Below are 27,905 nucleotides of genomic sequence, written 5' to 3'. Positions count from 1 at the left end.
TGTGGGTTGGTTGGAAGAGCCAGGCAAGGGGATGAGGGTAGGTAGTGGTGACTATTACGGGATGTTCAGGGCAGTGAGACGGTGCCTGTGGGAGGAGGAGGAGGGGGGAGAAAGGAGAGAATGTGACTATTATGGGATGCCTCGGTGGGGGGAAGGGTGACTATTGTGGTGTGTATGAGTAAGGGTGAGTATTATGGGATGTTTCCGCAGGGGGGGAGCGTGTATTACTGGACGGTCCCCCGCAGGGACTATTATGGGATGTTTTGGAAAGGGGGAGGGGAGTGGTTATTATGGGATGCAGAGCCGGGCTGCGAGCGGGTACTTTGGTGGGCAGGGAAGTATTATGGGATGCCTCAGTTGAGGGGGGGTTACTGAGGTGACGGAGGTGGGACCCGTCTCCAAGGCACCGGGGGCATATTATGGGATGGAGGCGGGAGTGCGTGGGGGGAGAAGGGGAGGAGCTTGGCTGGGGCTTTTTTTTTCCCCTTTAAGAGGCGGCGCTGGAGCCGGAGCCATTTTCCCTTCAGCGGCGTCGAGAAATAAGAAGCCGGGGCGCCCGGAGTCGGGTGAGGGCGGGATGGAAGGCGAGGCCGGGACGGGGGCGGGCGGGCCCCGGAGGGACGGGGGGCGAGTGGCTGGCCCCCGAGGCTCGGCTGCCGCGCTTCCCCCGGGAGACCGCCGCCCGGCGCGCCTGAGGGAAGCGGGGTGCCCCGCCTTGGCTGCCCGCCCCCCCGCGCGCCCCCCTCGTGGCCCGCAGCAGCCTGGGGGTGGGGGGCCCGCGCCGCCTCCCGCGCGACCCCTAGCCGGCGCACGTGTCCGGAGGGCGCCTCGGGGCGCCGCTGCTCCCCGGCTGCCCTTCTCCCTCCGCGTCCCGAGCAGGGAAAGCGGCCTTTCCTCCCCATCTCCCAGACCTGGCCTTGATTCCCGTCCCCGCCTCCCTCCCTCCGTCCGCCCCCCTTACCCCGCTTGATTTCTGCCTTCGTGCCCACCCCCATTTCCCAGGGGGAAGCAAGTTTGCCTGCTTTCCTTTGAGCTGACTGTGCCTTTTGTTTGCTATTTTCTTTAAAACGATCTCTTAGTATATTTCCCCTGCAACTGGACCTGCAGGTCACCACTAAAATGTAAATCTTAAGGGGTTTTCCTTTTTTTTTAGCTAGCAAGAAGGAAGCCCTCAGACAGTTTTATATTTTAGAAAGTATGGCTAGGTTATTTCAGACATTTGCCTTCCTGCCCACAGGCTCCATCCGAAGAGAACTGGAAAACCCAGAGTCGAAGTTCCTGTTAATCTACTTAGAATGGAATAATTGCCTTGAATTAATTTAGCATTGCCCTCAGGACCATTTTAGATAGGTGCTTGGGCCAAGTTGTCAGCTTTTTTGGCCCTCCCTGGTGCTGCCTTTTTCTTGATATCGTATGGAATCAGACCATTTGGGTTGTCTGATAACTTATTATAAAGATGCTGTGACTTTGTGACTTTAAGTCTTATTGCTTGCTCTTCTCTCTTCATGTAGCACGTTACTGCCATTATTAATACGAAAGTGCCAAGATAGCACAAGCTGCTTGAATCCCAGAACTGTCCTCTTAATCAGAGGACATGGCGTCGGGCATAGGATCCCCATCGCCCTGCTCTGCTGGCAGTGACGAGGAGGAGATGGAGATCCTGTTGAACAACAGTATTCATCAACATCAAGGTACACAGGCATGCTGTGGTAGATTTTTTTTAAAGGCAAGGTTTAAAACAATATATCTATTGCCTATTTGAACCAGAAGTGGCGACAAATTCATCCTTTTTTAATGGATCTGAAACACCATTAACGCAGGTTTATTATGGGGTTGACATGGAAGTAATAAGCTACCCATTATCTGATCTTTGATACTGTGTAGTATCAGCGATTGAACAAAACATAGAAGGTAAAAATTTGAGGGTTTGCCTGAAGTATAACAGTGACACCAAACTTCTACTTGGATTACAGATGAAACTCTGGTTACAGCTACTGCTAATATTTTGTATGTCTTCCTTGCTTCTGTATCCATTGCTTCCTGCAGAAGGTGTCTCCTGCTGTGTTTGGGAAGAGCATATTGTTGATCTCAGATATTCTGAATTAGTAGTTTGTCATTTTTAAAAATATATGTGTGGATGGGAAAATTTTCACAAGAAAGTTATGTTTATTAGTCCACATGTGTATTACAGAAAGTGTCTCCCGTGCATGTTTTCTAAAACATGCACGGTTCATTTCATTTGTCGGTGTGTAAAGGGAAGAAAGAAACCTTGTGTGTGTATTAAGGGAGATGATGATTCCTGGCAAAACAAACATTTCAGGCAACCTTGAAGAATGAATCTAAGGGAGCAGTGCCTGGCTTGCTTTCTGTTGCCCACTTGAAAGTTCAGTATTTCTGTATCCAAAGTGATCTATGCTTTGGGTAATTGTGTGACCCACTTTTGTTCCCAGCCACACCTAGCATAGTTTACAACTGCTTACCTTAGTCCTGTTCTTTGGATTGAATATGGCTAGCACAATGCAGTGAAAGGCATGAGCAATGTGTTTTGGTCACACTTTAATCATTTTTCAGAAGAATTGTTTTTTGAGATAAGTTATTTTCTGGAGGTACCTTTTTTTTTTTTTTTTTTTTAGAGTGATGGAGTCATTGCTTTTGTAAGTGCCTATAGTAGTTGAACCAATTGGATATTACCTCATCTTTTTACCCTAATAGGATCAGCTTTCCTTTTCTCTCTCCCAAAATTCAAGAAGGTTGTGGAAAATAAAAGAGTATATTTAATGTTATTTTGTGTTAATCAGCTGAAAAGGAAAATAGTACTTTGGTATCTTTAGATTACTCTTGGTGGATGTTAGATTGCCTAGGAAAAGGGGTGGAAAGAACACTTGGGTCCACAGAACTTGGGCTTAGTTTAAGTTAAGAAATGTTTATAGTAAGAAGGATTGCGAGGAAGAGATGTAAGAAAAAATATTTCTGGCACAGGATATATTTTCTGGTTTGGGAATACGGGACTCCACCCAGAACAGTTTCCCTCTGCTTCTTGTCCTTCGGTTGCAGCAACTGCTGTGACCTGTGGCTTCCCTCATCCTGCCCGGTGCCTGTGGTTAGGAGGCCATTTTCCTTGGAGGGAGAACTAGTGACTCTAGCTGCGTGTAATGGGCGGGGGTGGCTGATGAAGGGGGAGGGGAAGAAGAATGGCTGGGTTACTGTGGATCCTGTCACAAAGGAAGCTGGTTACTGACTGTGCCCCTCTGGGCTTTGGGGAGTGGGGGATTGGAAGAATAGATGGGATTATGGTCTTTTGGAATGAGGAATGATGTGTTAAATTTGTGTGTGCATGAAAAAGGGGGATAGGAAGAAGGAATGAGTTGCAGCTTGCATTGTATAGAGAAGATGTGACTGTGAACTGGAAAAGTACTGGTATCTGAGTAAACACCTGATGGTTGAAATGGAGTTTGTTTCTTCTTTTCTGACACTTGCTGAACTTGGATACCTGAACAGTAAGTGCTAGGTAGGATGGAGGAGTTCAGGCAGTTTCCTATCAAGTTTGCTATAAGGGTAAAGGTTTCAGAGCAAGTAGAGGCGAGAAAGATTATAATTCAGTAGCTGCTTCATATGATTTTTTTTCTTGTGTATTAAGGACTATTGCTATTTTCTATGCTGTTGTGGTACTTAGACTAAAAAAATATTATTCCATATAAAAGAAAATAGAAGATAGATGCAGAAAGCCAGTTGACTATATCACAGTGGTTTTGAAGTCAGCTTTCTAAAGTGTGATTGTGTGTGTGAGCAATTCTTAGCTGTAGGACTACTGAAGAACAAATACATAATTCCAGGGAGGAAAAGGATTTTGAAGCAGGTGGGATTTTTCTTCTCTTAAGACTTCAGTGGGGTTAATTCCCTGGAGTGAAGAGTCTTCCTTTAATCATTTTTTATTCAAGATTTGGAAACAGATTTATAGGAAGATAGCATCATGTTCCATTACCCCAGTTTTGCTTAGGAAAAATGAGTATAGAAATTGTTTCTGATTTCTTTTAATGAAAGCTTATATGTGATTTTTAACAGGTGATCACAACTGTCCTGTTTTTTTTAAAATCTCAATGCCTATGTTGAATTAATACTTTAGTCTATAGTTCTTTGAATGCCGCAGCAAAATACTGCATATGAAACTTTCATTTATGGAATATATTATTAGTATTAGATAGTGGAGAGAAACTCAAACTAGAAGGAGTTTAGAAAAGACCAGAGTTTAAAAATTAGAGAAGTTGCTGCCTACATTCTGGTTTGAAAGAATGGGGAGGCAGCTTCAGGTAAGTACAGATGGGATGTAATCTAGGAAGAAAGTATGATATAACATCTGAGTTTTAGAAAATGAGTTATCTCTTGCTGGGTTTATAACTTCTCTCAGAGCCTGAAGAAGAGCCAGAGGAAGAACTGTTATCTGAGGCAGAGATGCCAAAAATCAAGAAAAAGAAAAAGCCCAAGAAGCTGAAAGAACCTAAGATGCCCAAGCTCAGTAAGCGTCAGAAAAAAGAGGTAAGAAAATAGAATAAGTCCTCCTTGCATGTGTGGTGATGGGAAGGGTTGAAGAGAGAAAAGCTTTTTTTTCTGAACAGATGGGATTGCATGTTGATAGTAGAAGGTCAGATGTTCTTGGTGAAAGAACAAGAGTTTGGTGCTCGCTTTACCTTAATGCCTGCCTCCATTCCAGCTTGGAGATAGTTCTGGTGAGGGAAATGAATTTGTGGAGGAGGAAGAGGAGGTGCTGTTACGCTCAGACAGTGAGGGAAGTGACTATACTCCTGGCAAAAAGAAAAAGAAAAAACTTGGGCCTAAGAAAGAGAAGAAGAACAAAACCAAGCGCAAGGAGGAGGAAGAGGAAGAAGATGAAGATGATGATTCCAAGGTGAATCTGAAATAATCTACTAAAATTACTTGTTTATTCTAGTTTAGTTTCAGGTTATCCTGTTGTGGACTAACAACAGTTACAATTAAAAGATTATTATTCTACTTCCTGAAGTTTGCAGAGTTGGTGTCTGTCTTGTATTCTTCCTTTGCTTTGTTTTCTAAATCTCTTACATGTTGTACTTCTCTGGCAAATGCTTTCTCAAGACTGAAAAGAGTTTTCTTGTTGAGACTATAAATTTCTGATAACACTACCTTCTACATCCTTTTTTAATCAGGAACCTAAGTCCTCTGCCCAGCTTTTAGAAGACTGGGGTATGGAAGATATTGATCACGTTTTCACAGAAGAAGATTATCGCACTCTAACTAATTACAAGGCTTTTAGCCAGTTTGTCAGGTACAGGTCTGTTTTGTCCCTTATGTCTCAGTAATAGTGCATTAAGTTATGCATAACTAAGTAGTTTTAACACGGCATGAACTGTGAACTGGAAATCTAAATAGTTGTTAAACTGCTAGAGAGAGAAAGGCCAGCTACTCTATCTGTGCCTCAGTACCTCATTTGCAAAGTGAGTTAATATTGTTGAGCTATAATAAGCAATACCGTTAATTTACATACTGTTATATTTTCCATATATTATTGCAATATCTTATGTTTGAGGATTTAATATTATAGATAAGTTGAGGACCCTAGGAATTGTTTTGAATATTGCCAATAGAAGAGAGAAAGAAAATAGCGCTAAAAAAAGTTATGTTTTTCTGTTTTAACTGTGTTAGGGCCTCGTAACATTTGGGGGAGAAAACTTAGGCTGGTACAATACACAGAAAATTGTCTTTCCTGTTTAGTGGGAATGATATGATTATTGAAGTTGAATAGAGCTTAAGTCCCATTCAGTCCAGAGTGACTTACCAGTGCTCTCTTTTCTCTTCTCCTTCCCACAGGCCACTTATTGCTGCAAAGAATCCTAAAATTGCTGTCTCAAAGATGATGATGGTTCTGGGGGCCAAATGGAGAGAGTTCAGCACAAACAATCCCTTCAAAGGGAGTTCTGGAGCATCAGTGGCAGCTGCTGCTGCGGCTGCTGTGGCTGTGGTGGAGAGCATGGTGGCTAACGTGGATGCAGTTCTTCCTCAGCCCCCTGTTGAAGTGCCACTTCGAAAGGCCAAGACCAAAGAAGGCAAAGGTGAGGGGAAAATGTAGCTATAGTGGTTTCTTTTCTTTTCTTTTTTTTCAGTTTTACCCTGTGGTTAGTAGTTGCTTGGGACACATTTCAAAAAATTTTTTACAACGTGTCTGGCAACTCTTATTTTCTTACATATCATATTTAGAATACCGAGTATAGTTGATTTAATTAATTGGGTGCTATTTAATTGGGTGGTGATATCTTCTAGGCCCTAATGCCCGGAAAAAACCCAAGGCTAGTCCTCGTGTCCCTGACATCAAAAAACCCAAAACCAAGAAGGTGGCACCTTTAAAAATCAAGCTCGGAGGATTTGGCTCCAAGCGTAAAAGATCATCTGTGAGTTTTTTACTCTTTCTTTCTGGTACTCGGGTGTAGAGAGTAGAGTCTGCTACTGCAGGCAGTAGTTTCCTTCAGGATTCATGAGAGTTATATTGGGAAGAGGTGGTTATTGTTACATCTACCTCTCTAATCTATTCGTTCTTCTTCAGAGTGAGGAGGATGACTTGGATGTTGAATCAGACTTTGATGATGCAAGTATCAATAGCTACTCTGTGTCAGATGGCTCTACCAGTCGCAGCAGCCGCAGCCGTAAAAAATTAAAAGCGGGAAAGAGGAAAAAGAAAGGTACTGAACTCTGATTAAAGTGAGCTCCATGGAGTACAGGATTCAAGAATAGAAGGGGTCTGTGTGTTTGAGGCTAGAAGTGCCTCAAATCCATAAAAGAACTTGCCACTGTCAGTCTAGAGAAAGAATCAAAATAAAAGATTCTGGAATGAAGTCCTATTGAGAAGGACTTCACAAAGAAACACAAAGAAAATCTTAATTGTTGGTTGGATCCTCTTCGTGTACAGAATACCTGTTTTGTTGTTCCAGCGGTTGGAATTCACTGGTGGGATTCAAACTGCCATCTCTGCAACTTTTAGTTATCTGAATTTTTAATTGTAAATTTTTTTATCTAGCTAATTCTCTGTGGCATAAGGCTGAAATATCTTTCTTTTGCTTAAAGAACCTCACTACTTGCATAGTTTTTTAATGCTTTGAACACTATTTGGCTCCATTAGGAGAAGAAGATTCGACTGCAACAGTGGACGGCTATGAGACAGATCATCAGGACTATTGTGAGGTGTGCCAGCAGGGGGGAGAGATCATCCTGTGTGATACTTGCCCTCGTGCCTATCACATGGTTTGTCTGGATCCAGATATGGAGAAAGCACCAGAGGGCAAGTGGAGCTGCCCCCATTGTGTGAGTTTGGGTTGTAGAAGACTGGGAAGGAAGTGTTAGGCTCTGCTTGTTGGGACTTACAGCACCCAGAACTAACAGTTTGCCTCTCCTTTAGGAAAAAGAAGGTATCCAGTGGGAGGCCAAAGAAGACAACTCTGAGGGTGAGGAAACCATGGAGGATGTTGTGGGGGATGCAGAGGAAGAAGATGATCACCACATGGAGTTCTGTCGTGTCTGCAAAGATGGTGGAGAGCTTCTCTGCTGTGATGCCTGTCCTTCTTCGTATCACATACACTGTTTAAATCCCCCTTTGCCAGAAATCCCCAACGGAGAGTGGCTTTGCCCACGCTGTACTGTGAGTTCTTACAATGATTTTTAACTAGTGTAAAATGTAGTGTAAAGCTAATTGTTGTAGGAATAGTGACTTTATGAGGTGAAAAGATGCCCTATTGATCTTTTACTCCTAAAGAGAAGTATGTGACTGTGGTTTTGGATAATTCATTGTAGACATTCTATATTTTGTAATAAAAATGAGCCATGAATGTCTTTGTGAGCAGATGATAATTAAGTAGGAAATATTGTTCTATCCAAGGTAGGAACTACTAGATCATGTGAAGGAGGGAGCTATAATAAAAATAAATAGATGTTAGGGCCAGATTTTTCAGATGTTAGCAGGAAATCTTAGTGCATTTGCTGATGCAGTTTTATCAGATCAAGAAATCTTAATGAGGAATTTGGTTGTTTATAGAAATATCTGGACCATATAGTATCAGAATGGAATACATATTGATGCTTAACATACCATCATAAAAAAAAAAAAACATTCACATGTACTTTCAAACATTTTCTGCTTGTGCACGTGAACTACTTATTCTCTGTTATCTAAAATAGTTCACTAGTTATAATCTATTGTGATTTCTCTCCACTTGACAATTTCTAATGTTCCAAATACTGGGATGCTGCTTCTATTCTGTACAAGACAAGTTATTATGAAGAAGTGTCCATCTTGAAACAGGTTAAAAGGATCTGTCAGCCAGTCTATTATACCCACGTATTAGACGGCTGTTTGGATTATTGGAGATGCCTAATGTATTTTTAAAGTATAATTCTTTGGTTCTCATTGTACTCTTCTTCTTTTTTTACTATTAATCCTGAAAAGGAGTATACATTTATACTACGGAGTTTAAAGCTTTTTGGGATAGAATACAGATGTGTCTATCTTGCCCTTCTGACACTGATATAATGAAAGTATCAGGAAGCTTTAGCAAATGCTAGAGGATCCAGAGCAAGCAATTTCTAATGCCTTTGCTCACCTTTAGTGCCCACCTCTGAAAGGCAAAGTGCAGAAAATCTTGACATGGAAATGGGGACAGCCTCCCTTACCCACTCCAGTGCCACGGCCTGCTGATGCAGATCCAAACGCACCTTCTCCTAAGCCTCTGGAGGGAAGACCTGAGAGGCAGTTCTTTGTCAAGTGGCAGGGGATGTCCTATTGGCACTGTTCCTGGGTTTCTGAGCTGCAGGTAAGTAAAAGCAGTCTTTCAGCTGATCAGAGCAAGGAAACTGGCTAGCCATGTTCAAATGATGTGTAATCTGCTTGTATCCCAGCTGGAACTGCATTGCCAAGTAATGTTTCGCAATTACCAACGTAAAAATGATATGGACGAGCCACCTTCAGGAGACTTTGGGGGGGAGGAAGAAAAGAGTCGCAAACGCAAGAACAAGGATCCCAAGTTTGCAGAGATGGAAGAACGGTTTTACCGATATGGGATTAAACCAGAATGGATGATGATCCATCGAATTCTCAATCATAGGTGAGGAAAATAATGGACTATATCTGGAAAACAAAACTCTTTATTCAGTTTATTCACTGTTCATTCAATTATTCAGGTAGCCTCTGAAAGGTAGAAAGGGATGAAAATGTGTTGGATGTTTACTTGGCAGCTGTTACTGCTGAGATCTTGATTCTTTTAGTGGGAAATCAATCTGCCTTTGCACAACTGTCAAATTGTGTTCCTATCTTAAGAATGTGCACTTGGGACAGATATCAATGAATGCCTGCTCTTTTTCCATTCATTAATTGGTGAATTTCCATGAAGGAAAAAAAAGATTGAGCTTAGTGTTCTGGTTCTGTGGACTAGGTTTATTTAGAAGATTATGATGATTGACTTCTGCTTTTCTTCCAGTGTGGATAAGAAGGGGAATGTTCATTATCTTATTAAATGGAGAGATCTACCATATGACCAAGCTTCTTGGGAAAATGAGGAGGCAGAGGTACAGGATTATGATATCTACAAACAGGCATACTGGAACCACAGGTGAGAATATGAACTTAATTGAACAGCAAATTTATAAGGGAAAACTGGTTTACTGTTCCTATTGGGTTGATACCACTAAGGAAGCTTTGATTATCTGGAATTTCTCTAGCCTACTTTCTGAATGAATAGGAAATTCTGTTACTTTTATTCTCTATCTACTTGCTATAATTCAACCTGTGTGGGTCTCTTCCTGAACAGGGAATTGATGAGAGGTGAAGAAGGAAGACCAGGAAAAAAAATAAAGAAAGTGAAATTACGAAAATTAGAGAGACCACCAGAAACACCCACAGTGGATGTAAGTTAATGGATTGGTGTAGCCTAGTGGTCACACAGTTTCCATATTCAGTTTGGGAGGTAATATTTTTAGTGGGTGGTTGTTGTTTTTTTAGCAGAAGTGAGAAACATTTCTGTTACAACTTTTGATCATCATGATTCTTTTTATAATTTCTGTCTTATGTGGCAATTTAGTGCTATCAGAAGTGATAAGCGTTAGGTGTCTAACATAGCACCTGTTGGCACCCAAGTAACTGCATCTTTCCCAAGGTTATTTGACTATCATCTGCAGCTGCAGTATGATATTGAGAAATGGCTTTGCTTGGGTCCAAGGGGTTGCAGACAGGTGCTGTGGATGTTGTTCTGAAGTACCTTTATGTCTTTGAATCTGAAGCAGAACCCTAATAATAGATTTTCTTTAAAGAGATACTTCAATAAAATAACTCTGTGCTTTATTACAGAATGACTATTCTGTTCGGATCTTTGTAAAGAGTCCCTGATTGGGGGGAGATGGGTGGGGGAGAAATTTAATAAAATAGTTTTGGTAAAGTTGAAATAATTTTTGTTAACCTCAGCAGTTCCATGAGTATCCACTCTGGTCATGGGATAGACATTAGGCTATGTAATTGTATTGTGTGTTCTGTAATCAAACACAGAATCGTATTAGTAAGCTCAGGGATGAGCATAATAGGTGATATCTATGGATTGACAAGGATGAATCACCTGGAGGCCCCTAAGGGACTGTAGAATTCTTCCATTCATTTTATAAGGTTACCTTGTAATTGGAGAACATTTGCTAATATCTGTTATACTGCAATAATTCTGCCTGAGGTATTGTTAAAAATGGCTTGATAACCTTCTACCACTTGATACAATTTCACTTTGCCAGAAGCAAAATTATTATCAGACCATCTAATTTTTTTCCAATTTCCCCATTTCCTTTTGTTGTTCTTAATAAACTTGAGACTTGTACCTACTTTCACTGTCTTTCATTTAAGGAAGTAGCCAGTTACCCTGTACTTGCATTCTAATAGAACAACTAACCACCATTTCATTAGTTACACACCTATGGAGACACAGTGCTTTACCTGAAGATATGAGCGTATTGCACATGGAATAGTACACATATAGGACCTATACTTAAGGCTCTTCAAAACCGATAGGATAATCTTGCATGTCTAGCTGGATTATGACAAATACATGGAATCCTGTTTGATGGAAGGTGCTTTTTTTCTATTACAGAGTTCCTTTTTAAAAATAAACAGGATATTTTAAAAAATAGGTATTAAATACTATTAAGACTGACTCAAGTCCTGAAGCTGTTTATGGTGGCAAATTTCAAAAAGCAAGCTTGTTTTATTGAGCTTGAGCTGGGACATTAAACATATTTTCATTTTCCCTCCAACTTCTCTACAGCCTACAGTGAAATATGACAGACAGCCAGATTACTTAGATGTAACTGGAGGGACCCTGCATCCTTATCAACTGGAAGGTCTGAACTGGCTGCGTTTCTCTTGGGCTCAAGGCACGGATACTATCCTGGCTGATGAAATGGGTCTAGGGAAAACTGTGCAGACAGCAGTGTTTCTGTACTCTCTTTACAAAGAGGTAAGATTGCAGCATTCCTTGTAAAATTCATACGCAACATTCTAAAAATTTGTTTCCTGTTACCTTTATATCAAGAGTTTATCTGACTACAGGGCCATTCCAAAGGACCTTTCTTGGTGAGTGCTCCATTGTCCACCATCATCAACTGGGAAAGAGAATTTGAAATGTGGGCCCCTGATATGTACGTCGTGACTTACGTTGGGGACAAAGACAGCCGGGCCATCATCCGAGAGAATGAATTTTCCTTTGAAGACAATGCTATACGTGGGGGGAAAAAGGCTTCTAGGATGAAGGTATTTTGGCAACTAATTTAACTAAGATTTTACCTGAGAATATTTCAGGTTCCCTAGTGACTTAGAGTTTCCACTGATGTTGAATACTGGAAAGTTGTTATCTTGTGAGTCTGCACCTAGTTTCGCTATTCTTTTTTTTTTTTTAACCAATAAATATTTCTGATCCTTACAGAAAGAGGCATCTGTGAAATTCCATGTATTGCTTACTTCTTATGAGTTGATCACTATTGATATGGCTATTCTGGGCTCTATTGACTGGGCTTGCCTTGTAGTGGATGAAGCACACAGACTAAAGAATAATCAGTCCAAGGTAGGGATAGATTGCTTCATATCTGTGTCTCCTGTAATTCTTATGCTTTATATCTAAAATTACAAGAACTTTCTTAGAATGGGCATTTTGCCATTTTTCTCCTAAATTGTCATTTAAAGAAGTTTTTCAGGAGATTCTTGCCACCTGCAGTCTTCTTGTGCTATGTATCTGCATATACATGCCCATTTTAGATGTAGAAAGCTACGCTTACTATTCCTAATAGATCAGTATATTATTTCAGTTCTCCTTAGTTTTATGCACTATTATTAATACTTTGCAGGAGAAATAATTATACCAGTAATAATATTTATCAACATTTTAAAAATATATTCTTTGGAGTCCCATTTTTTTTAGCGGCATGTAATTTTCTATCATGTTAGGAACAGTTTTCTGTGATTCAGGTTGGAATTAATTCCTTAAAATGTTATTTAACTGTTGCAGTTTTATACATTTTCTGAAGAATTTCTTGGAGAACAGAACTTATTTTTATCTTCTGGATACAGTTATACATATTTGAAAATGTGCCATAATTAACCAAATGGTGCTAAATAGCTCTTTTCCTTCTTTATGCAACTTCAGTTTTTCCGGGTCCTGAATGGCTATTCTCTTCAGCACAAACTGCTGCTCACAGGAACCCCTCTTCAGAACAATCTGGAGGAACTGTTCCACCTCCTTAACTTCTTGACACCAGAAAGATTTCAGTAAGTCCTACAATGTATCCTCAAGCACATTTTCCTCTTAGCTTGAAGTTCCTGGATTTCTTCTTATTTCCACGTTTCTCTGAATTTCCATGTTTCTGTTTGAATTCCTTCATAGTAATTTGGAAGGCTTCCTGGAAGAATTTGCAGACATTGCCAAGGAGGATCAGATCAAAAAGCTTCATGATATGTTAGGACCGCACATGCTGAGGCGTCTGAAAGCTGATGTATTCAAGAACATGCCCTCAAAGACAGAACTTATTGTGAGAGTGGAACTAAGTCCTATGCAAAAGTGAGTGTCAGAGGATAGTTGGCTTCTCTTTTTTTTCCTGAAATTGTAACAATTAAGTATCCTTCCTAACTTTTTTGCCTTAGGATGCTGATTTAGAATTACTCTTTTCTTTTTTTGCCAGTTTCCTGTTGCTGGTCTGTTTCCTCTTACTACAGTTAAGGGGTGGAGGGTGGGAGGTAGAGGAAAATGTATTTTAAAAGGTATTCCTAAGGTAGGTGCTTAATTTATAAGGCGAGACATATGAAAAGAAGCCAACAATGTGAATGTTAACATTTTTACAGGAAGTACTACAAATATATCCTAACAAGAAATTTTGAGGCACTGAATGCACGGGGTGGCGGCAACCAAGTTTCTCTGCTCAATGTTGTTATGGATTTGAAGAAATGCTGCAACCATCCATATCTCTTCCCTGTGGCTGCCATGGTAGGTTCTAGCTCCTTCACAATCTCGATTGAAAATCCATACCCTTCCATTATTTTTTGTTGGTAGTTTGGGTATTGAGGTGCTTGATTGCAGATACCATAACCAATTGTATCTTTCAGGTACTGGAGAAAAGCTGTTTGACAAGCACCTCAGATTCCAATTTAATAGGCCTCACTTAATAATTGACCCAAAGTTTAACATTGATTAACATTGATTTGGATTTAACATAAAACTTTTTTTCTCCAATGGACTGTTAAGGTTTTATAGTACCATGTGAATTGGCTCAGAATTTCACATTTTAAAATTGATTGGTTGATTATATGCCATCAACTCAGTGTTGACTCTCAGCAACCACATAGACAGATCTCCTTGCTATGCTTACTCTTGGATACAGCAGTTGAGGGTCTTTCTTCAGGTAAGAGTACATGAGTATGGCAGCTGCAAAAGTAGTAAGGACCACAAAGTAATAAGGATTAGTGGAGTGAAATGATTAATAAAGAAAATATATACTAAGTTCAGCTATAAGCTATTTGTAATAAACCTGACCAAAACCAAGAAACTTGAGGAACAGCTTATAATTTCCCTCCCTCCCTCTCTTTCAGGAAGCACCAAAGATGCCTAATGGGATGTATGATGGTAGTGCCCTAATCCGAGCTTCTGGGAAGCTGCTTCTGCTTCAGAAGATGTTGAAGAATCTCAAGGAAGGGGGCCACAGGGTACTGATATTCTCCCAGGTAACTGAAAGGAACAGTATCTTCCTCTGATTAGGAGTAGTTACATGTCACAGAAGCTGTTCACTTGGGTATGGGTTAGCAGTATGTTTTGTGCTGATACAGTTTATTTCTTTGTGCTTTTTAGATGACTAAGATGTTGGATCTATTGGAAGACTTTCTGGAACATGAAGGGTACAAATATGAGAGAATTGATGGTGGGATTACAGGAAATATGCGTCAGGAAGCTATCGATCGCTTCAATGGTATGAATATGATGCCTCGCCCAACAAATTTACTTATCTTGGCAGGAGCTGGGACTCTTTCCCTTGCATCTTCCTCCCGTCCACCAGCTAATGTCTCTAAAGTTAGTCCAGGACTGGTTAAACAAGCTCTAAGGGTGAAATGGATATTCCAAACACTTGAAAACTGATGATCTCTCATCTCCTCTTTCTAGCTCCTGGCGCCCCACAGTTTTGTTTTTTACTTTCCACCAGAGCTGGAGGCCTTGGCATTAACCTTGCCACTGCAGACACAGTAATAATCTATGACTCTGACTGGAATCCACACAATGACATCCAGGTGAATTTGAATAGTAAGACAAAAATTTCCAAGATTATATCTTGGAAAACAATGCATTTAGGGAGAATGCTGGATGAAATGGATGAAAACATGGTTTGTGGGAACACAAGCTGATTTAATGAATTTCTGAAAGCTTTTTTTGGTCTCCCTTTTTTTTCTGTCAGGCCTTTAGTCGTGCTCACCGAATTGGGCAAAACAAGAAGGTGATGATTTATCGCTTTGTCACACGAGCCTCTGTAGAAGAGCGAATCACACAAGTGGCCAAGAAGAAAATGATGCTAACACATCTCGTAGTAAGACCAGGATTGGGCTCCAAGACTGGTTCTATGTCCAAACAAGAACTGGATGACATCCTTAAATTTGGTACTGAAGAGCTTTTCAAAGATGAAGCTACTGAGGGTGGTAAGAATCTTGTAGTGTAACACAAAGTGAGTGATTTACTTGCCTTTAGCTGCAGTTATATTTTGTCCTTTCTCATCTACTGAATGGTTCTTCTTCCAGGGGATAACAAGGAAGGTGAGGACAGCAGTGTCATCCATTATGATGATAAGGCAATTGAACGACTTCTGGATAGGAACCAGGATGAGACAGAGGATGCAGAACTTCAGGGCATGAATGAGTACTTGAGTTCTTTCAAAGTAGCCCAGTATGTGGTGCGTGAAGAAGAAATGGGGGTAAGTGTCAATTGATTGGCTGTCACCTTATTTTTTTCCAAAGCGCTTCTTGATAAAAGGTGCACATTAAGTTGGCAATTAAAAACCTAAAAACTTAGATTCAGTAGGAAATACTGAAAACAGTGAGACTTGCTTCTCTTATAAACATGGATAATATTGGGCTGTTGTTACCTTCTGATGTTGTTGTGGTAGGAGGAGGAAGAAGTTGAACGCGAGATTATCAAGCAAGAAGAGTCAGTGGATCCAGACTATTGGGAAAAACTGCTTCGCCATCATTATGAGCAGCAGCAGGAAGACTTGGCTAGGAATCTAGGCAAGGGCAAGCGTATTCGTAAGCAGGTCAACTACAATGATGGTTCACAAGAAGATAGAGGTGTGTGATGAACAAGTGAGAGTGAATATTAGAGTTTGGGGCTAGTCTTTTTCAGGGAATTCACATGGCCTTTTTATTTTCCCCAGACTGGCAGGATGACCAATCAGATAATCAGTCTGATTATTCTGTGGCCTCTGAGGAAGGTGATGAAGATTTTGATGAGAGGTCTGAAGGTAAATTCTGACGCAGCTTCATGCACTGCTTTCTTTGAATTTGAGAAAACAGTATAATGGCTAAAATCCCAGCAGCTGGTTTAATGTAGATGTTTGGGGAGGTTAGGAATGGAGATATACATTTTCTCAGTCCTGAAACTCACTGGATCATTTACTATACTTTGGCCTAAAATATCTGAGGGTGAAGATAAAAAAATGGGACCAGGGGAATATGCTGTATGCTCCCTTCCTTGGAAGAAAAGCAGGGTATAAATTGAATTAAAGCATTAAATAGGACATAAATTCTTCATATACTTTCCAAGCTCTAAATGTATCACGCTCTAGTCCCATGTCTTAAACTCTGCTGTTACCGAACTATCCTTTGTTTTGTCAGCTGCACGGCGACCTAGTCGCAAAGGCCTAAGGAATGACAAAGACAAGCCATTACCTCCGCTCCTTGCCCGTGTGGGAGGAAACATAGAGGTAATGTATGTAACTGTGAGAATTTTATTTTAAAAAGATGGTGCTAAAATCTTCTAAGAATAATACTAGTAATATAATCCTACATGGGATGCTTGAACATGCAAACATGTTACCATTGCATCTAAATCTTTTTTCCCCTGAATCTACTTCCTGTGTCAGGTATTGGGCTTTAATGCTCGGCAGCGGAAAGCCTTCCTTAATGCCATCATGCGCTATGGGATGCCACCTCAGGATGCCTTTACTACCCAGTGGCTGGTCCGGGATCTCCGTGGCAAGTCAGAAAAGGAGTTCAAGTGAGTTTGTGCAAGAATGGAGAAATCTCTTTTAAAAGCTCAGGGGAAAGGAAATGCAATGATGTCAACATTGTACTCCCATAGTGATAGGGAAGAGCAATACTAGAATTTGACAAGTAGTGCCTAATGGGTATACATAGGAGCCAAGCTGATGTAGGTAGAATAATGGAGCCTGCTGCTCAAGCATTTGCATATTAATTTCTTTGGCTGTTCCTGGGGAATAATTCTGATGTAATAGTGGTGCTGTTACCGAGTGATTGTTAGTATAAAGGTTTCTCCCCTTTGCATTTGGCAGGGCCTATGTCTCTCTCTTCATGCGTCACTTGTGTGAACCAGGAGCAGATGGTGCAGAAACATTTGCTGATGGGGTCCCACGTGAGGGTTTGTCCCGACAACATGTTCTCACACGGATAGGGGTCATGTCTCTCATACGTAAGAAGGTGAGCTCTAAAATGCATTTTCCATCTGTCTTACAGATACAAGAAAATCTTCTAAAATCTTCTAATCCTTCGTATATATGTGATACGCTGATTGGTGGATCTTTTTGCTTCTGTACTCATTGGAGTTCAGAATCTTAGATACTGATTCTCTTCATTTGTTTTGATTTTGAAAAGAGTAATATATCTCTTATTTTTTTCCACCTAAGGTACAAGAATTTGAACATGTGAATGGACGCTGGAGTATGCCAGAACTTGCAGAGATAGAGGAGAACAAAAAGCTTTTGCAGCCAAATTCACCTTCCCCCAAAACTCCAACTCCTTCTACACCAGGGGATACTCAGCCTAATACTCCTGCACCTGTTCCTCCTCTGGGTGAGATTCTTGAGTTAATGCCTTTATGAAAAGCAGTCCTGCCCTCAATTTCTGCTCCTCCTGCCAAAACTGTGGTAGAGAGCTTGGGGCGGACATAGATAAAACACTCTTATATTAGGAGGGTTTCTTCAAGTGCTAAGCTGCCCTCAAAGGCACAAGAGAACATCCAGATGGAATATTTGTATCAGAATAGTTATTTCAGAGGTTGGGTGACTATAGAGGTCAGGTATAGAGAAACATCAGTCTCTTATGAGAGAAACGACTTCTGAAAAGCTTCTTGGCTTGTGCTGATTATAGAGGAGGGAGTGAAGGTAGAAGATGGAACCACTACCAAGGATCAAGTGGAGCCCACAGAACCTGAGAAGGAGATCAGTCCTGCAGTTGCTGCTGCTGCTGAAAATGAAGTTCCAGTTGAGGTGAATGTCTGCCAGGGTTTTATTTAGTATCATTAAAAATCAAATTTCTTCTAATGTTCTGTTGCTATTAAAAATTCTTTTTTACGTACTGCTCAGTTTGGTTATAATCTCTCCATCTTTGAAGATGAAAAAGTGCATCTTTACCTAGGGTTGCACAGCTGTCCTTTGCAGCTGCAGCACGATCTGGGGAAAGGCTTGTTTGATTTAAGGAGAGAACTGCTACAAGTGCCCCTGCATGCTCTGAAGCAATTTTCTGGGTTTGAATCCAAAGCTTTGCAGAACCCTGTTAGAATAGCAAAATACACAGGTGTTCTTTATTGTATGCAATTAATAATTTAAAATATTAAGAACTGTTACTAGACAGGCTGTGAAATTTGTTAATGGAGACTGGTTTTTCTTTCTTAAACTTTTATTGACTGAATATTTTGCTTACCCTACACCTATATAGCAGACCCCCCCTTCAACAGAGACCCACTCACAAGAGGTTAAATCTCCTGTAAATACTGTAGAAGCTGAAGAGAAGAAACCAGATGACCTGGAAGTGAAAGAGGAGCCAATGGAAACAGAAAGTAAAGGTAGGGCTGTAGTTCCTAGATAAGTGTCATACTCCAGAGATGAATGAAACTGCAGAGCATGGGAGTTCTTGGTGTAAATGGAAGCTTGTAAAGCTAACAAGATTAACCTGGACTGAGGCTGAACAGTCTTGTGAGCAGTAGTCAAGACACCCAGTTATACAAATGTTTTCCTCTACAGCTGATACAGAGAAAGTGGAAGAGAAGACACCTGCAGAGCCACCTCCTGAACCTCCCACAATTAATCTAGATGAGAAAGGTAAAAGTGTTATTTCTTGCATATTTAATGCACCCCATAAAATAAGTTTTCTAGGCAGAGGCTAGGGTATGTTTGGAATATTAAGATGGAGTCACTGGTGGTTATGGTCTGATTAATTATTTGTTCTCTTTTCAGAAGAGAAGAAGGAAGATGAAAAGAAAGATATAGTGATGCTGCAAAATGGGGAAACCCTTAAAGATCCTGCTGACGATCGGCATAAGAAAGCCATGAAACAACGGTTCATGTTCAACATTGCAGATGGAGGCTTCACTGGTACTAACTGACAAAAGAGGGTAGCTGTTTTCTGGGAGTTTTTTTCTACTCGGTTATGAAACACTTTGTGATCTTTTAATTTCTCACAGAGTTGCATTCCTTGTGGCAAAATGAAGAGCGAGCAGCTACTGTTACCAAGAAGACATATGAGATCTGGCACCGGCGCCATGACTACTGGCTCTTGGCAGGCATTATAAAGTATCCTTCCTCTAGAAGCTATGATAGATTTGATTGAGAATTTGACTTAGCTAGGGCAAAACAGTATGATTCTTGGGGTTAAAACTAGTCTGGTATTTGCATTCATCTCTCTAACAAGAATAGATTGCATGCTGCAGTCAGTACGTTTATATTGTATTTGGATGCATTCTGTTTATAATATAAACATACAAGCCTTTTGCTTGTTAGCTTCTGGTGCGTTTTCATATTTCCTACTTTACTCCATACCACAATTGCTGCTGTTCTCACCAACTATTGGGGCTTTTTTCTGTTCTGTGGTCCAGCATATTCTATTCCTTATTAGGATCAGATAGATCTGTTTTTGCAGGGAGGCTCTGCTCTACCACATTTTGCAGCAGTGGTTTGGCAGCTTAAGTAATAAGATGAGGAAAGCTGACTGAGAGTAGCCAGAGAAAGGGATTTGCCTGAAAGTGTTCCCTGTGGATATGAGGCTATGGGCCTTGTTTCAAGTTTCAGTATATGACTTGCATCTTTGAAAAAAAGGTCTGTGCAGAGGTCATATGTTTGAAGGTTATTTTCTTTCATAAAAAATTGGTATCCTACTACATTGCCTGAGTTGAGGCCCAGTCTCACTACTCACTAATTCAGATAAACTCTAATTGCTGCTGGTACACTGCATTTTCCAGGTTATTTTTTTTTCTGAGCTTTTCCAATTACAGTCATGGTTATGCTCGGTGGCAAGATATCCAGAATGATCCCCGTTACGCCATCCTCAACGAACCTTTCAAGGGTGAAATGAACAGGGGTAACTTTCTAGAGATAAAGAACAAATTCTTGGCCAGAAGGTTTAAGGTGAGCACTTTTGGGGGGGATATAGTCTCTTTATAAATATGGCAAACTAACAGGTTAGGTTTTCTTCAAAGACAAATCAGCTTTTTTTTCTTTTTTAGATTTTTTTGAATTGAGAATGGGATGGATGAGGTGAAAGCATCCTTCCTTTTTTTGTTTGAAGGATAAGGGTAGGCTTTAAAGGCAAAATGAATGCCTCCTGACTTGATTTAAGGCACCCTTTTTGCCCCTTAAAGCTGCCATAACTCCTAAAAACTGAGGTCATTTCTTCCCATTTTAGGTGCAGCGAAGACAGTTTTAAAAAGAAAAAGAAAAATGTCCCTGGCTATAAGAATGTTGTGGCCTATGTTGTGAAGCCTAATAGCACATTAATTCAGCTCACAATACAAAGAACTTCAGGGTTTTTAAGTAATACTATGTGTTCTGTCCTTCAAAATATTCTGTCAAGTTGCAATTGTCATAGGAATGGATCTGTTCTAACATTTTGACTTGGTTAGCAAGAGTAGAAGCCTTAGTTGCAACAATTTGTATTACTAGTAGAGAGAGTTGTCCATATGTATTTATTACTGATCTATGCTGTTATTTTAATGAATGGAGTGATTTTGTTTATGATCTTGATCCAGGTCACTTTGGGGCAGCAGGACAAAGAATTAGCTTTGCATTCATTCCACATGGTCTTGCAATTAAGACTTTGTGGTATCTTGTTAAGAGGGTTTTGAATATTTGTTTAGAACAACTGCACGTAGGTCTCACAAGATTTTATAAATTGAATGTAACATAGGAGTTACAAGCAATATGCATAGATCCTGTTCAGAAAACTGAGTGCCAAAATCTCTTTTTACAGTTGCTGGAACAAGCTCTAGTGATTGAGGAGCAACTACGGAGAGCTGCATATCTAAACATGTCAGAAGATCCATCCCATCCCTCTATGGCTCTTAATACCCGTTTTGCTGAAGTGGAGTGCCTAGCTGAGAGCCACCAACATCTATCCAAGGAATCTATGGCTGGGAACAAACCAGCCAATGCAGTGCTTCACAAAGGTGAGGAGTGGGGAGACATTACTTAATGAGAGCAGGGTTGAATTGTGAGCCACTGACCCCTTCCCCCCCCCACTCCCTTGACACACATTGTTCCATGCACCTCTAAATATGTATCCTTTCCTTTTTCTCAAGGGAAGGAGGGCAGCTAGTACTGGGGAAAAGCCCCTCTTTCAGTTCAGGAAGGCAAACCAGTTTTGAAATGAGAAGGAGGAGCTCCCCAAACAACTGGTGGTCTTACAAATCCAAAACAGCACAAAACAATATAAAACTTTGTTCCAGAAAGTAGACAGAGCAGAAGATGGGATGGATTTACTTCCAGGTTAGCCTTTGTGCAAACTTACCCTAGTATTGGATCTATAGGGGAGTATTTCCCTCCAACAGATATGGCCCCAGAGAATATATTTGGGCTGCAGACATCACAGGGGTGCCTTTCCCGCACAGGCTACTTTTCTCAATGTTTTAAATTTGGTGGGGAGGATACTATGGTGGCACTTCCATTTAGGAAATAGTTGGTATAAAGAAAGTCCCAGCTACAGTCAAAGAAGTTTTTAGTGCTGAGCTTAGGATAATTCATTAGTCTTTTTAAAGAAGGGAACAAGAAGCTAATGGGTAAAGGAGAAAGCACCAACTTACTTACTTTGTAGTGAATCCAGGCAACTTGAGTATTTCTTTTTCAAAAGGCAACAAGAAGCACACCATTGAAATACAAAAGTTTTTTCACAGGAGTGAAAATGCTTATTTTCCCCACAATATTACATCAACAGAAATCAGGGAAGAACCTTCCCAGATTTCATTCTCTATTCTTCTTTTCTTCCTCCTCTTATAGGTACAGACATAAAGAATGTGTAGAGCATGAGAGGGTTGCTCCTCTCATAGCTGCTATAGATCACTCTTTTGTCACTACCTAAAAATAAAGGCATTGGGTTTGTGTATAAGACCCTGTGCAGATTGCAAAGAAAAGAAATAACCCCTACAAGCTACTGAAGACAAGATTGGACTGTCCCCAAAATCAAGAGCTCTGTGATAACCATTACCTCAAAGATACTGCTGCTTTTGTGAACATTTTCTGATACACTAATACAACACACAATTCCAAGGCTAACCTATTCTGAAGATTATACTTCTGAGCTATGCATTAAAAACATCTTTGGCACAGTCTGCTCTGTAATGATTTAGAAAGGGGGAAAAAAGTGTCATATTCAGAATGGCTATCTAATGAAATTAGAGAACATAGGATATATAGATACTCAAGGCAATTCTAAATAATGTTCCTTTCTTGGATTGTAGACTTTTCAGGGACCTTCAGAAGTATGTAATAGATTATAAAATGTGCCTGATATACTCAGAAAAATACTTTTTCCCAACCTTGCTGCTTTTCTTTCTTAAGATGGCGAGTAAGCCCATTCAGCATCAGAAATGGACTTAAAGAGACCCAGATCTGATGGCTGCTTAGTATTCTGGAAAGACGTTGGTGAACCCTTTCAAGTTTTCAAAATTTCTGCATAAATATGACCTAAAATGTGATCTGTTCTCCACAAGTCCTAAAACTAGGTAAAGAGAACCCAATTAAACAAATGAGTCAAAAACATTATACTTGTTCATTTATTTATTGAGGAAAATGATCCAAAGCTACATATTTATGTGTGGCAAAAGTACTTGAACCTCTAGGATTATCAATTCATTTGAAGGGGAAATTAGAGTCAAATATTTCAATCAATGGGACACTAATCAGGTGTGAATGTGGGAGGTCCTGCCTTATTTAAAGAACAGAATTCTGAGTGCTCACTATCAAAGTCTGATCTTCACAACACAGGTATGTGGAGGTGTGGCATGGGTCGAACAAAGGAGATTTCTGAGGACCTTCGAAAAACAGTGGTTGATGCTCACCAGGCTGGAAAAGGTTACAAAACTATTTCCAAAGAGTTTGGACTCCACAGGTCCACTGTCAGGCAGATCGTGTACAAATGGAGGCAATTCAACACCGTTGTTACCCTCCCCAGGAGTGGTCGACCAAGATCACACCAAAAGCAAGGCATGTAATACTTCAGGAGGTCTCAAAGAAGCCCAAGATAACGTCTAAGGAACTAAAGGCCTCTCTTGCATTGGCGAATGTCAGTGCCCATGAGACCACCATCAGGAGAACACTGAACAACAGTGATGTGCATGGCAGGGCTGCAAGGAGAAAGCCACTACTCTTCCAAAATTACATGGCAGGGTTGCAAGGAGAAAGCCACTTCTCTCCCAAAGTAACATTGCTGTTGGTCTACAGTTTGCAAAAGAACATGTAGATAAGCCAGAAGGCTATTGGAAGAATGTTCTGTGGACGGATGAGACCAAAAGAGAACTTTGGGGCTTGAATGAAAAGCATTGCATTTGGTGAAAGGCAGACACTACATTCCAGCATAAGAACCTTATCCCATCTGTGAAACTTAATGGTGGCAGTATCATGGTTTGGGCCTGCTTTGCTGCCTCTGGACCAGGATAGCTTGCCAACATTGATGGAACTATGAATTCTGAATTGTACCAGCAAATTCTATGAGAAAATGTCAGGGTATCTGTCCGTGAACTGAAGCTCAAGAGAAAGTGGGTCACACAGCAAGACAATGACCCAAAATACACAAGTCATATGACCAAAGAATGGTGAAAGCAAAAGAAAGTGAATGTTTTGGAATGGCCAAGTCAAAGTCCTGACCTTAATCCTATAGAAATGTTGTGGAAGGACCTGAAGTGGGTGGTTCATGTGAATAAGCTCACCAGCATCCCTGAGGTGAAGCTGTTCTGTAAGGAGGAATGGGCTAAAATTCCTCCAAGCTGATGTGCAGGACTGATTAACAGTTATCAGAAACATTTAGTTGCAGTTATTGCTACCCAAGGGGGCACGCCAGTTACTAAAAGCAAAGGTTCACCTACTTTTGCCACACACAAATATGTAGCTTTGAATCATTTTCCTCAATAAATAAATGAACAAGTATGTTTCGACTCATTTGTTTAACTGGGTTCTCTTTATCTAGTTTTAGGACTTCTGTGGAGAAGAGATAATGCTTTATGTCACATTTATGCAGAAATATTGAAAATTCAAAAAGGTTCACAAACTTAAAAGCACCACGGTAGCCTGTGTCTTTCCCCAGCTTCCTGCAAGATTCTGCTAGTTAAAGCTGAAACAAATACAAAAATCACCAGTAAAGGAATCAGTCTTCAGAAGTTATGTCACAGAATTTTCCAGAATGCTAAAGTACATATTTTTCTTCATTCTAACCAACATTCCCATTCTAGAAAGAAGAAATTATTTTTTTCATACTTTAAAAAGAAACAAAGTCTGTCAGCCACTATCCTTGCTAAATGCTAATTCTGCATGCAGAAATCTCTGCATGATTTTTTTTCTCAGTCTCATCTTTGATAACCTTCCTATCTAAAAGTATAAATTGCTATACTCTTCTTTCACATTTAAAAACCAATATTACCGATTTGTACCAATACCTGTCCAAGACCATCTTCAATATTCTTTTTTCCCCTTGTGGGAGGAGGGATACCCTGCTTATTCGTTCATCTTAACGATAATGTCAAAGATGATATTGCTATTTCTACTTACTTGCTTGACCAGTCTGTTTTTTCTCAAACTAGGGGCTAGCATGCCTATAAATCAGGTTTCCCCACCAATAGATGCAAAACTGGAAGCATATTAGCAACACATTTTTAATACTGTCCATGCTCCTGTGCTCAGCCAAGCTCCTAAGAATAACTTCATGTATCTTATCTTTGTTCCCTAAGTGAAGTGGTATTACAGGTCTTTCTTCTTGGCTAAATGCTTTGACTTGGAAGATGTGCATTAAGCAACCACTGTGCAAGGTGAGCAAAACCAGTGCTGGTTTCAGTGGCCTTCATCAGATATGGTAAGGATCAGGAAAATACATACAGGATTGAGAGGTGTCTGGCCCAGTTGAGCCTTAGATCAAATGCATTATTATATTTGCAGCTATATGTATCTCGATAGAAGCCTGCTAAACTGCATTGGAAAACTTGCTCAGTACAGTTGGAACATCAGAATGGCAACTATTTTCAAGTAGATACTTTAGACCATGCCCTCGAATCCATGGATCTTTGCCAAGGTAATGCCATGGAACTCACCACAGTCCTTGCCACCTCTTTTACCAAAAAACGTCCTTAGCTTTGATGCAAGATACAGAAAAAAGAAACAGGCACTGCACACATTCAGATCTAACTTTGTTCCTTCCATTGCTTTTATCCTAAAGATTATCCAGACAATAGATCAACAGTAGACATAATATGTAGCAATTCAGAGTGGCGGAAGGATCCATAGTACTAAAATGCACTTTGTCTATTGGCAACTAATTTCTACTTTTAACTCTCCAAGATCAAAATTCAAAAGATCAGCAACCAAAGTCACTTCAATATCTTTTGAACTTTCATGTGGGGCAAAGTCTTCATTGGCTAGTATCAGCTGATTATTTAAAAAATTGATATTGCTGTGGCTGTCCTGTTGTATAGACTCAAGGTCTCTTCTCTATTCAGCAGTCCAGAGAATTTAGCTTCTGCAACTCCTGTTTACCTTGAGACTCTTCTGCTCATTTTGCTGCCTGGTGTTGACTTCACAGGTTAAGTTAGGTTTCCAACTGAACTCTAAAAAGGCTCCCTCTTTGAAAGTTTGGACTTCAAAAGTTATTTCTAACGCTGTTTATTTTGGGGCAGTGTCAGTTTTTATTGCTTTGTCTTACAGAGATGGTTCTGTCCAATTTCCACAGACAAAATGTTCATTAACACGTTCTGAGATTAACTTTGCCTTGTGTAGGGTGCGGTAATTTGCTGTCCCATCTTCATGGATATAAAGATATTACATGGCAGCTTGACAGTAAAGTTGAAAAAGACCGTTTTCAAACAACTATTCACAGGGAAATTACATGCAGCTTTCTTAGAACACATCATCCCCCTCAAAAAACTCTTGGCTTTAGGGCATAACTTCTCAGATAACATAAAATTCTGTTTGTTCAATTTATTTGAGTTGCACGGTTTTGGATAATGTGTCTTCATGTATGGCTGTAAAACCCCTTGGAAATGCCTGTTTCCCAGCATGTATCACTTTTTAACTGTCTAGTGCTAGCTGCTCCCCACCCTCCACTTCTCCTCCTCCTTGAGGGAAATTCTGAGCTTACCTGTGAGTTTCTGTTAGAGGTGGGCAGTTATGCCAACATGTATGATAGTGCTTCTCATGGAAGGGATAATTTTATTTAGAAGGGCTGGAGTCACTCTCTCTAATGTTCTCTAGTTATCACTTATAACTATGGTTTAGTCACAGGCATACTCTTTGGTGTAATGGTTAGGGCATCAGGCTAGAAACTGGGAGACTGTGAGTTCTAGTCCCGCCTGGGCACAAAACCAGCTGGTTAACCTTGGGCCAGTCATTCTCTCTCAGCCCTAGGAAGGAGGCAAGGGCAAACCACTTCTGAAAAAGCTTGCCAAGAAAACTGCAGGCAGTCTCTGAGAATTGGACATGATTGGATGGATTAAAAAAAAACAAAAACTCAGCATCAGTGTTTAGGGAGTGAGGTGAATGGCCCCCTCCTTCTCCAGTTCAGAGTTGAAGTTGCCTTCCTGGCCCTGGAGGAGATCTTTCCCAAAATGAGCTGCCTTCCTTTCCTTAAGGAAAATGCATTTACAAGTAAGTCCAGAATTTCCTTTTTTCTTCCAGTGCTGAAGCAGCTGGAGGAGTTATTGAGCGACATGAAGGCCGATGTGACACGGCTACCTGCCACAATTGCCCGCATTCCTCCAGTGGCTGTGCGTCTCCAGATGTCAGAGCGCAACATTCTCAGCCGCTTGGCAAATCGTAGCAGTGAACCTCCTCCACCACCACCACCACCACCAACCCAGCAGGTAAGCATATAGCCCTGCCTTTCCCCCCCATACCCTAGGGATAAACTGGAGGGAGGAGGCCCATGGCAATTGCCTCCATTTGGGTGAGTTTTGCATGGAGTATACTGTACTAAATGTTTTTCATTCTTTTTCTTTTTTCTACTTAGGTGGCTCAGCAGCAGTGAAATACCTGACTGGTGCCATCAACGCAGTGATTCGACTAAAGTGACACGTATACACCCTTGTTTCAATTCTGGCCCCACCCCCATCCCCTCCGTCTGGCACTCCTGATCAGATGATGTCCTCTCAGATGGAGGATATGGCTGGAGAAAGGAGGAAGTGCAATCTTCCATAAGCTGCCAGTTGCACTTAGATTGCACTTGGGTGAAATGGAACATTGGATGGACTCTGTATATAGTGACTGGAGGCTGCAGCGTCACATCTGTTACACAGACCTGGCTGCAATGCTCATCACCTTGGCCCACTCTTCCTTGATTTTAATTTTATTTTCAGTTTGTTTACCAAGATGAGTGCAAGCAAACGTCAGGACAGACACAGCTACCTCCATCAAGATCCTTTTAATACAAAAACTGACTGGACTTGTCCTCTGAAACAGCTGGAAAAAAGACAAATCTTGATAAAGTTAAAAATAAAGGTTTCCTTGTATTTTATTTGGTTTGGGCAAAATATTTGGGGGGTATAACAGCTTTCTTAAAAGTTTAGTGTGACTTGTGATCTGGCAGAAGAATCTACATGTACAAACAACATGTACACTTCCAGCTTAGCCCAAGATAGGGAAACCCCAGCCTGTATTGGGTAATTTTCCAGTTGAAACTTTAAAATAGCAGCTTT

At 40.6% G+C, this 27,905-nt stretch overlaps 1 protein-coding gene and 1 non-coding gene across 5 annotated transcripts; both read left to right on the top strand.

Moving 5' to 3' along the window:
- Positions 1 to 16: 16 nt before the first annotated feature.
- CHD4 (chromodomain helicase DNA binding protein 4) lies at positions 17 to 27,724 on the top strand. 4 transcript variants are annotated; one of them, XM_007429608.4, is made up of 40 exons: positions 17 to 37; positions 1,512 to 1,691; positions 4,406 to 4,533; positions 4,709 to 4,903; positions 5,181 to 5,299; positions 5,842 to 6,083; positions 6,292 to 6,419; positions 6,572 to 6,707; positions 7,145 to 7,326; positions 7,421 to 7,660; positions 8,625 to 8,828; positions 8,914 to 9,119; positions 9,492 to 9,623; positions 9,822 to 9,918; positions 11,313 to 11,504; positions 11,597 to 11,797; positions 11,970 to 12,107; positions 12,687 to 12,808; positions 12,924 to 13,097; positions 13,379 to 13,520; positions 14,123 to 14,254; positions 14,379 to 14,496; positions 14,688 to 14,812; positions 14,977 to 15,214; positions 15,314 to 15,486; positions 15,679 to 15,859; positions 15,946 to 16,032; positions 16,406 to 16,494; positions 16,654 to 16,787; positions 17,083 to 17,227; positions 17,434 to 17,599; positions 17,897 to 18,015; positions 18,464 to 18,590; positions 18,769 to 18,846; positions 18,982 to 19,119; positions 19,209 to 19,317; positions 20,016 to 20,148; positions 20,990 to 21,185; positions 26,890 to 27,074; positions 27,221 to 27,724. In XM_007429608.4, the coding sequence occupies exons 2-40, from the start codon at positions 1,595 to 1,597 to the stop codon at positions 27,236 to 27,238; spliced, it is 5,766 nt and encodes a 1,921-aa protein (XP_007429670.2). In that variant the 5' UTR covers positions 17 to 37; positions 1,512 to 1,594; the 3' UTR covers positions 27,239 to 27,724. The 4 variants fall into 4 exon arrangements, with proteins under 4 accessions (XP_007429670.2, XP_087994714.1, XP_087994713.1 ...); XM_088138587.1 differs by lacking the exon at positions 17 to 37 and adding an exon at positions 410 to 566 and having other exon boundaries at positions 18,467 to 18,590; XM_088138586.1 differs by lacking the exon at positions 17 to 37 and adding an exon at positions 410 to 566.
- Positions 17,633 to 17,766, top strand: LOC112540799 (small Cajal body-specific RNA 11). The gene has a single exon (XR_003084860.1).
- Positions 27,725 to 27,905: the final 181 nt, after the last annotated feature.

This window comes from Python bivittatus, unplaced genomic scaffold (genome assembly GCF_059951505.1).
Source record: "Python bivittatus isolate LINGU-HERP-01145 unplaced genomic scaffold, Pbiv_v1 ctg000270_np1212, whole genome shotgun sequence".
NCBI classification, from domain to species: domain Eukaryota; kingdom Metazoa; phylum Chordata; class Lepidosauria; order Squamata; family Pythonidae; genus Python; species Python bivittatus.
The sequence above is the reverse complement of the archived record's forward strand: the minus strand, read 5'-3'. Positions and strand labels throughout refer to the sequence as shown.